General features: G+C 46.7%; 1 protein-coding gene across 1 annotated transcript; it reads right to left on the reverse strand.

Moving 5' to 3' along the window:
- Positions 1-1,799: 1,799 nt before the first annotated feature.
- Positions 1,800-10,508, reverse strand: CCR1 (C-C motif chemokine receptor 1). Its single transcript, XM_017666568.3, has 2 exons — positions 10,150-10,508; positions 1,800-4,335 (listed from the first exon to the last, which is right to left on the reverse strand). Exon 2 carries the CDS (start codon positions 4,270-4,272, stop codon positions 3,205-3,207), a length of 1,068 nt encoding a protein of 355 aa, XP_017522057.1. The 5' UTR covers positions 4,273-4,335; positions 10,150-10,508; the 3' UTR covers positions 1,800-3,204.
- Positions 10,509-10,736: the final 228 nt, after the last annotated feature.

The following is a 10,736-nucleotide window of genomic DNA, read 5'->3' on the forward strand; positions in this document are numbered from 1 at the left end:
AAACCTCAAACAAGGAACCATCTGTCAGGTAAGTGTAGCGTTAAAAAATGTTGAGGTCAGGAAAGACAAGAAAAGCTTGAATACTTGTTCCTAATGAAGGAAACTATAAAGGCATGACAACTAAGTAAAACAAGTGCTTCTGGAACCCGGCACTATAAAGGACATTATTTGCCAAGTGGGCAAAATTGAAAAGGGCTGCAGATTAATTACGTGGTGATATTGTCAGTGTTAGTTTACTGCTTTGCTTATGTGGGACAGCATCCTTGTTGCTTGTAAAATCATTGTGAAGTACAAAAGGTGACGAGGCATCATATTTGCAACTTGCTCTCAAATGGTTCTGGAGAAAAAATGGTATATTTTTATCTGTCTACTTGGATGTCTGTCTTTTGAGAGAGGGAGGGAGAGACAGAATGGTGACTTTACTGCAAATGTGGTAAAATGCTGAGATCTGGGGAATCGGGATGGGGAATGTGGGAGTTCCTTTTGCTATTCTGGCAACCTTTCCAAAAGGATGGAATGGAGAAAACAGTGGAAACAACAATAACAAGGAGTGGGGTGCGATCCCTTCGCCCAGGAGCAGGGAGGGGAGGCAGAGCCAGGCAGGTAGTTTGGGGAGCTGTCCTGAGTGATGGAGGGGGGCGCTGGCGGGAGGAGTCAGAGCTATTATCTGATAGAGGTGGAGAAAGATCGCCCCGCTTTCCTTGCTTTATTTCATTTAATCCTCAGAACAGCCCCATGGGGGTAGATACTAGTCTAATCATCACTTTATAGATAAAGAAATTAGGGGTTCAGAGAGTCATCCATTCAACCAGCTGAGTGTTTACTCTGTGTCAAACTTTACTGGGGTTACACACAAAAATATTGTGATCCTCTATATGCATGTGTGTTTAGAAATCAATACTGGAAGCAGATGCGCTGAAATATGAAACCCAAGAAAGGCTGTGTGTGGGTAGTGGGTAGTGGGTACAGGCACTTTCATTTTCTCTCTTTTTTTTTTTTTTACCTGTTTCCAGTTTTCTACCATGAGTCTGTATTACCTTTGTAACAAGTTAGAAAATCAGCATTATTTCAAAAATGGAACTGGAGTATGTTTTGAAACATTCCTCATCATGGTATTGTTGTGGTTTGAGTATTATTTTTTGTTGTAGTCTTATTTTACTGAAGTAGCAGACAAATGTTTCTTAATTTCATCTAGCTTCCTTCTCTCCATACCGCTGAGAGGGCAACCAGTTCACAAGGGGAGAGCTGACATCCGCTTTCACCCCCAAATCCTGTTTGGTCACATTTTCTGTGTGGAGGCATAATCCCAGGGCTGTGTAACCTCCTCCTCCCCAGACAAGAGTTTTCCAAACCTTCACTATACCAGCTTCTTTGTATAAAGTTGGCGTGTGAACACAGTAGGTCTCTGACCGATGGCGAAAGTGACTTGATAAGAGCACAACTCTAGTGTTCAAAAAGAGGGAGGCCAGCTGTGTTGTAAGACCGGACACCCATCCACCCGGGCTGCTTTCTGACTGATGCGTTCCTTCCTCCCCTCTGCTGGCCTGGCCCTGTGGACTCCGCAGCAGCCCCACCCATCCTGCCTGGGCTCTGGTGGCGCCCCTGTGCCTGTCCACCTCACTGAGCAGACATCCCTCCTGCATCTGTGCCTCCCAGGGTTCAGAGAGCTCGCTTGGAGTGGAGTGGATCCTCTGTCACTGTTCCTGGATTGAACTGATTTGTGCAACAATAATGAGGAAATGGGTGGAGTAAACTAAGAGGCAATCCTCCTAATAGAATTCAGTGAAGGCACGGACACCAATGCTTTACATGATTTATTGGCCTGGGAAAGCGATTCCAACATACCACTACTTAAAAACAGCAATAGCAGAAGAATGATACAGTTGAAGTCCGTCTTTGTTACAATCATAAATATGCGCAGGAAAAAGACAAACTAAAACAAAGTACTTGAAAGAATGTACAATAGTTGTCTTTGGGTAGTGGGCTTATGGATGGTTTCGATGTTTGTTTTTTTCCTTCGTGTTTTTTAAGCTTTTTTAGAAACAATTGGTACAATTATTTTTAAGGAAATATACATACAAGCAAAAAAGGAAGAAAGACACGGTGCAGAGGAGGCCCTTGTTGGGAGACGAGGGGTCAAGGAAGGTCGGGACAAGTCCCCTTTGAGTTAAGGGCCCCCCCAAGCTCCTGCGGAGCTCCCCCCGCCCCCCACTCCCTGCCCCTTCCCGGGAGACGTTCTCCTCCTTCCCAGCCCGGAACACGGGCGCCTCACACACTGGTCGGTTTCCTGCTGAGGGTCCGAGGCGGCCGCCAGAGCTCCGACCCACGGGGCCAGAGGGGTGAGGCGGGGCCCGCAGAGGGTAACCAGCGCCTCCTCCTTCAGCCTGCGAGCAGTTTCTGAAATAAAGCCGTCGGAGCTCACTGCCGGATCACCCAGCCTACAGGGAAGGGAGATCCTTAAATATATTCAGAAGGAAAGGAATGGCAAAAATGGGAATAATGACTCCCTCCCCTCTCTGGCTATTTCAAGAATTACAGTGTATTATACATATGGGCTGTGTCTAGCCACCACTTAAATTGTTTGATTTTAGGGAATGTAAACATTCTTATTAGGGTTTTCTTAGTTCCACTGCCAATAGCAGTTGCCCAATCCTGTTTCCCATTAGGCCTCATGTTCTTCCTCACGAGTTCTGTGTTGCTCAGGGTTTCCAAGATCTAAACACTGCAGTGCATGTGGGGGTGGGGTGGGTGGGGGGCTGCTGGCTCCTGATTGGCTCCATGCTCAGAACGGAGTTACCTGTGGAAATCACTATTTCCAAGTGCATTGACGGTGGGGGTAGTGTGTGTGTGTGGGGGACGTTCAGTGACTTTGTTTACAAATGTTAACGTTCACAAATCTGAAAGCCTCTTTGGGCCCAAGCCCTTCTCTGGCACCCTTTGTCCCAGTCTTCAGAATGTCCCATTTGGCTCACTCACCTCCTTTCCACCAGGAAAGAGTTTATGGAAAAGACAAGGAAAAGACTCAAGCCGATGGAAGTGATTTAATCTAGACCACCTTTAAGCGACCTCAACCCCAAGGGGCTGCAATTCCACGCCACGGCAGGGGGTCAGAATCCCGCCAGGAGAGCCGCAGTGCCTCCTCTCAGGGCAGTGTGCCTGGCAGGTGACCCTTTTTGGTCCTGGATCTGCCTCCAGGGGCCTGAGTCAGAACCCAGCAGACAGTTCGTGCTCCCCTGTGGAAGGGGACATGGAGCTGGCCCTCTCCAGCCTCCCAGGGGAGAAGAAGGGGAGCCACTTAGCCACGCGCACGGCCACAAGCCTGTGGAACAGCTGGCGCAGGTACTTGCGGAACTTCTCACCGACGAAGGCGTAGATGACGGGGTTGATGCAGCAGTGCGAGTAGGCGATCACCTCCGTCACCTGCAAGGCCAGGTCCAGCTGCTTGCTCTGCTCACACTCCCTGGTGAACAGGGAGTCTTGGAAAGCATGAACAAGCATAGACAGATTGTAGGGGGTCCAAAAGAGGAAGAAGATGAGCATGATGACAAAAATCAGACGGACGGCTTTGGATTTCTTCTCACTTGGCCGCCTGAGCAGAATGTTTAAAATCCCTGTGTAGCAGACAATCATGACCAAGAGTGGCAAAACCAGTCCCAAGATGTTCAGTTTCAGAGCCTGGAACTTTTTCCACGTTTTTAGGCTTTCATAGGGGAAATGAAGACTGCAGGTATAATGAGAGAACTCCCACTGAGTTTTGGAGAAATGCCAGTCTGGGATGGAAGCCAAGATGGCCAGGACCCAGGTGGCAATGCTGGTGACAATACCAAAGATGACAGTCCGGGCTTGCAGGGCGAATATGGCATGGACGATGGCCAGGTATCTGTCAAGGGTCAGCAGGATGATGAAAAAGATCTCGCTGTACAAGCCTATGTAGTAAAGCCCTGAGAGGAACTTACACATGCCATCACCAAATACCCAGTTATCCTTCAGCTTGTAGTCAATCCAGAAAGGCAGTGTGAGGAGGAAGAGCAGGTCAGAAATGGCCAGGTTAAAAAGGTAGATGTTGGTCATACTTTTGAGTCTCTTGTATTGCATGAGGACCAGGACTACCAGAATGTTGCCAACTAGGCCAGTGATGAATACCAGAGAGTACAAAGGAGGCAGCAGCTGGGCCCCAAAGTCCCTCACCTCTCCCTTCTGGCATGGGGTTGCATCCTCGTAGTTATATTCTGTGGTCATGGCATAGTCCTTTGAGGTGGCTGACATTTCCATCCTGGCTTCTCCCACGAGTTAAAGAAAATGGGTTCTGTATGTTGCTGTTAGAGGTAGTGGGCTCTAGACAACAAAAACAAGACAATGGTTATATGTCTCCAACTAGACAGCTGTTTACCAAGTGCCTGCTGTGTACCATGCCCTGGGATGCAATGCTGAGCCAGGGGGACCTAGGTTCTCTCTCCCTTTGTGGAACCCATAGCCTAACAGGCGGTGCACACAATAAACAAATGCATGCAAAAGTCATCAGTTCAATTGCTTTGGCATAAAGTATGAAGGAAAAGTTCAGCAGCTGTAGAGCAGGGGCATGGGACAAACATTATGCCATTATAAAATTTACTAAGCCTGAAAACAAAGGCCAGGTTACTCTTTAACATAAACTTTAGCATGTTATTTTTCTTCTCATGTTTTCCTTCTTCTAGTCACATTCATCAATTAAGTAATGTCTGTATCCAAGACAAGGAACAGACTTCTGGAGCATAATGAACTGGCAGAAAATTGTCAACTTTGATGGATAAAGAATTTGGAGACATGAATCAACATGGTTACCTGGAAAACCCTATTCTTAAGACAAACCTTCAAAGCAAAAATCAATAACTTACATACATCCCATGTTATATTAACCCCTACCCTAAAGGCCCTATAAAACCCCAAACCATAAATCCTTACGCATGCCTCTTCCATCTGAGGTTGCCCACACTCCTATCTGAGTGTGTGCAGTCACTTTAAATAAAACCTTACTTTCCCTTTGAATAAAGTCTGCTTGCCACCTCTTCTCTGAGGTTGCCCACACTCCCCTTCTCTGAGTGTGTACTTTGCTTTAAATAAAATCTTTTGTTGCTTGGCTTATTGCAATTGGTTTCTGAATTCTTTCAAGCCAGCCAGGAGGTTAACAAGAGATCCCTTTCCATCACTGGTGGTGTCATTCTAGTCTTAAATGCAACTCTTTTCTCCCTCCCTGTTTTATTTCTGACAAGTAGGGAACTGGCTTCAGGGACCTCTGATTAGGGGGCTTGTGTGTTCCTGTTGCCTGTGGAACCCAGGTGGGATTCCAGAAATATGACTGTGTTCTTTAGCAGCCTGCCTGCACATCTCCTTTTCTTTGTTTTGGAAATTTCCAAGAGCATAAACTCACTCCATCCAGAGCTCTATGGCTTCCACAATTTTGGGGTGGCAGAATTTCCACACCATGCAGATCCAAGCAGACATTGGATGCCTGGTGACCCTGGCGTTAGGAGTTGGCACTCCTAGCCAAACAGGAGGTCAACAAACTTTCCTTTTCTCCCCTTTTTTCTTTCTTGCTTTCCATTCGCTGCATGGCTACACAAATAAAAGGCCTCTCTTCCTGGCACTATGCAAGTTTGACACACACTATTACTTTCATTTTAGTGAATTTCTTCTTGCTTGCCCTTGTTCAACCTGCTCGTGAATTCTTTCTCAGTCAGAGTCAAGGACCCTCTCCTGGGTTGAAGTTTCACCTAGCATGCAGGGAGACACTTCCCCAGGTGGGATTGCCTGGCATCTCTAATGCCTTCCATGGACGTGGCATGGGACCTATTGTTAAACAACCTTTCAGAGGTGCTTCCTTCAGCCCAGCCCCACTTTAGAGGTGATAACACAGAAGTTCACAGTGGCTGGGACACATATCTTGCTGGAACTGGAACTCAAACCCAGGCATGTATTGCTCTCATGCCCATTCCCCAAACCACTGGCTTTCCTGCCTCCTATCACCGAGCAATGACTTTTCCCTATGAGGTCCTTATGTTGTCAGGCAGTCGCATCTGGGGAGGTCTCTCCTGGCATAACAGGTGAAACCTCAGTCCCAGGCAGGGGAGGGTTCTTGACTCTGATCCAGAAAGAATTCTCCACCAGGTGGGACGAGTGTAGATAAGGAAGGAATTCATTAAAGTGAGAGTAGTAGTGAATGGCAGCAGCTGCACAGGCAGCAGACAACAAGGTAAAGCAGAGGGAGAAAAGGGAAGCTCACTGAAATGCTCGACACAGGGCAGATCCCTTGCCAACTCCTAAAGCCAGGGTCCCCTGGAGTCCAGCATCTGCTTGGATCTACACAGCATGGGAACTGAGTCCCTACTACTCAAGGATTGGGGGGAGCCACAGAGCACTGGATGGAGGGAGATTACATTCTGAGAATTTCCAAAAGGCAGAGAAAGGAGATTTTTGGGCAGGCTACTAAAGAGCATGATCATACAGCTGCAGGTCTGTCTGGGTCACCCAGGCGACGGGAACTCACAAGCCCAAATCATATCTTAGTAGCCCTTCCCTACTTGTCTGAAGTAGGGCAGAGAGAGTGAAGACTTGTGCTTAAGTCTATAAAATAGAATAAAATAATGAAGTAACAAGGATGCTTACCACTGCAAGAGCGCAGAGACAAAATGCAATTATGAGCAGTGAGAAGAAGTCTTTATTCAAGGCGAAAAGTAACACTCAGAGAAAGGGGAGTGTGAGCAACCTCAGACAGGAGGCACACATAAGGGCTTAGGATGCTGTCTTTTAAGGCTTTCGAGAATGGTCAAAAGGTGGGGTGAAGGGCTGCAGTGGCATAGGCTTGACTTGTGGCCTTGTGATGTCCATCTCCAGTGAGAGACATTATGTCACCATCCATAGTCAGTTCTCTAGATATTCTGTAAGAAAAGCTTAACACAAGGAATTCTTGATTCTGTTCTCCACGATTGTGGTTACCCTCAAGCAGTGGGGTCATATCATTTAGGACTACTTGCCCTGACTTAAGATAGGGTCGGTTGTCGGCTGATTACCACATCTTACCGTCTAACTCCCTGGCTTTTAGAATGGAGTCTTGGCCTTAAGATGGAGTCCCTCCTGTTCTTATTAACTATTTATATCTTGGCATTTTTTATCATAGGCAAGAAAAATTAATCATGATGCTTGTCCCCATCCCTGCCCCACCTCGCTTAGAAGGACTCTGGGAGGGAAAACAGTCCTACCTGAAAGTCAAATATTTATAAATGGATCTTCATGGTTTGGGGAGCTAAAAAAGGTTCTCAACCAGGGACGACATAGTGCCCTGGAGACGCACAAAAATGTGTGGGCATTTTTGTTTATTTTTATTCGTTGGCCATAAAGACTAAGGGATTTTACTGTCACTTGGCAGGCATGGACAAGGACGTCCTGTAATTGAAAAATTATCCTACTCCAAACACCAGTCGTGTTGCTATAGTGAAATTCTAGAAGGCCACCCCCATCCCTTGGTAGATGAGGATGCTGAGGGCACCAGTCAGCTCAGCTTGGCTCATGTTACATGACTCTGACGTGGCAGAAATAAGTCTACAGGTGACTCAGTAGGACTTCTGTGAGAGCTGTGAGGAGCATTCAGAGGAAAGTACAGTGACCTCATGAGAAGAAGGGGTCAGAGGGGGAAATGCTCAGAACAGCCTCCAGATGAAGTGCCATGCAGCAACCAGGTAGCAGCTGGAGTCTGTTGAAATAAGTCTTAGGTATTTTTACTCAGAGTTGCCTTGAAAAACAAAAAACACAAACAAAAGAACCACTGCAGGGGACTTTGTAGGCCACCCCCTTATCAGCCCTTGCTTATCAGTGCACCTTTTCAATCCTTTGCAGTTGTTGAGCATACCTCCCCAAAGGAAGCATGGGTTTTGGTGTAACCCACCATCTGTATGACCATGGATAAGTTAACCTACCTCTCTGAGCCTCAGCTCCTCATCTGGAACGTGGGCAAATAACCCTTACCTTGCAGGGCAGGGCTCCTGGAAAGTAAAAGCTACCCCCAGCACTTACTGGGCCCTCAGTGAATATTAGGGCTCCTCCTTCCCTGCAGTGGCCCTTCTCTGAGGCCTGTCACCATCAGGAACGTCCCAGGCTCCAATCGTATTCTGGCTGATGTACCTCATTTCCCAACTGCCCCTATCAGGTCTCTCCAGAGTTAATTTGGAAATTGAATTCTGCTTGACAATGATGGAAAACGACAGCCCCTTCCGTGTGAACTGCACTTTTTCAATATGTCACCACCAATCTGAATTGATCTGACTTAAATGCCAATTAGTATAGTAGGGGGTTCCTACATTATAATTCCCATCTGGAATCTGGAATCTCTAGTGTTCTTCCTTCTACACTGCTTAATAAATGTTTCCTGCTTACAGAATTCACATTTCTTCAGTGGTCCTTGGAAATTAAGGCACATTGAAGGTATGAGACACTCTAGCTGAGGGGTGTCATTTCCTGTCAAATCCATCCCCATGGCTCTCTTTCTCTGGACTTGTCTAGACCTGACCAGCTGTCTTTCTGGAGAAAGACAGGCTGGCTGTCACTGACCAAACTGTGTTGGCAGTTTCTGATTTTTGCTGCCACTGTCAGTGTGGATAGCTCAGCCTGGTAGCCCGCACTTTTGTGCGGGCCAGTGGGTTTATAGGGTAAGCAGCAAGCAGCTTGGAAGCACAAAGAGCAGCTGGTGCAAGACTGAGCCCATGAGCCCAGTTGCTGGGGAATTTTAGCAAAGATGAAGGTGAATCAAGTCACCATTGTCAGGTGCCATTTGAACAGAGAGTCATCTCCACATGTACCCACCACCTGCAGTTCCAGCTTATTGGACACCATGCAACAAACCCAGGACATACTGCTCCCAAAGGGAGATGGCCAGGGGTGGGCCTTGCAGGAGAGACTAAAGGACCATGTTGCCAACCCATCTGCCAGCCCTGCTGCAGCCTGCTGCAAAAATCTACCCCAAGATCTTCATGCCATGGTCACCTATAGCCCTGGACCCTGGAAGCCTCCAGTGCCAGTGTCTTCTAGCCTGGGAGTTGAAGTCTTTGAGAAGAGAAGGTCTCTGTGATTGTAAGGCATGCAGGCTTGGTAGAGTGCAGGAGCTGGCTTATACTAGTTCATAAGAACCAATCATGTGCCTCTTTCCAACTCCACCATCAGCCTATTGATAGCTTGAAATCTACCATAGTGGGAATATTTACACCACGGAAATTGGCAAACACTAGAATTAGGGCTTTTTTCAGGAGAGCCACATCTCTGTCATCACATCACTGTCCCACAGTCTGAATAGCCTAGTGCCACCCTGTAAGTCAGAGTGGGGACTACATGATCAGAGAGGGTCACACAGCCTGGTAGCAGGCTATATAAATTTCTAGGAGTTTCCAGCTCTGAAAATCTGGGACCCTCTAGATTTTATGGAGGAACAGTTGAGACAGATATCTCAAGTAACCCTTCATGCATCTCTATCTTCAGAATAAAATTCTGACCTGCCTCTCTGTTAGCAGAACAGAATGGATGCATCCCAAGAGGTCATCTCCCTGCCTTTAGATGGACTAAATTGTAACTCCTCCAAATACAGTCAGGAGTCCTGATTTTGAGGCTGCTTGGTTCTAGTCTTCTCAAGAAATTGGTTCAGTATCAAATCATCCTTGTACCTGCAAAGCATTTTCTAATTAGCATTTCCCTCTGCTAAAACTTCTTCATACACCATGCTTTGTTTTCCGTTACATGGAGAAATGTGACAGATAGTTTCCTCTTGAATAGCTTTCCCCAGAGAGCATCTTTCTTAACTGACATAAGAAAACGTGGCTTTCTTAATCAGTCACCAACAATCAATCATTCAAGAAAGCTTCCTTTTGTTAGGAAAAAGTACCTCTTTTACATCTGAGCACCAGTCTTTTAAATACACTCATTCTTAGTATTGCTATACAATTAATTGCCTCAGATGCACCAATGGGCCATTTGCCTGGCCCTCAAAGAACTCCCCCGCCTTTGAGGAGACAGACAGGTAAACTATGTCCTGCAATGTGAGGACTACAGTCTCCTCAGCTGCAAGCCCACCTTCAAACAAGATTGTCCTCAAGAGTAACTGGCAAGACAGAAAAGACAAGTGCTACTTACTCTGGTCTCAAGGGATTTTGTCTTATGAAGTCTTTGTTTCTGGAGCCCTTAGAGTCTTACGAATTTAAGGTTCAAGGTCCTGACTGAGTATGAAGTACTCAGCTTCCTGTACGATGAGAGATATAGGACTTCAGGGTTCACGGTCCTTCAGAATGACAAGAGTGGGGCAAAGTTCTTCTTTTTGAATGGTTAAGTGGCCCAAATGGCCACAACGCCTAGCAGTGGCTAGTTCCTCAAGGCTGGGTTCCCTTGAAGGATTTTCTCTGCTCACTCAGTGTGCTTCTCCCTGGGAAGCTCTGCTTTAAGGGGATTGGGTAGTGTGGGCTGGGCGGAGTTTAGTTGGGTAAGGCTGGTAAGAGAGGTTCCTAAATATCAGTCAAAGGCTGGGAGTGTGTGTGTGTGTGTGTGTGTGTGTGTGTGTGTGTGAGAGAGAGAGAGAGAGAGAGAGAGAGAGAGAGAGAGAGAGAGATTGGGGGCAGGTGTGTGTGTGTGTGTGTGAGAGAGAGAGATTAGGGGCAGGCCCTAGAGTTCTTAGTCAGTGAGTAGCCTTTTTCTTAAAGATTGCAAATAGAAGCATTTAAACCGGA

Source organism: Manis javanica, chromosome 3 (assembly GCF_040802235.1).
Source record: "Manis javanica isolate MJ-LG chromosome 3, MJ_LKY, whole genome shotgun sequence".
NCBI classification, from domain to species: Eukaryota; Metazoa; Chordata; class Mammalia; order Pholidota; family Manidae; genus Manis; species Manis javanica.

What these genes read in the sequence shown, in the direction of transcription:
- CCR1 (XM_017666568.3), bottom strand. Translation starts at nt 4,272, where the DNA reads ATGGAAATGTCAGCCACCTCAAAGGACTATGCCATGACCACAGAATAT.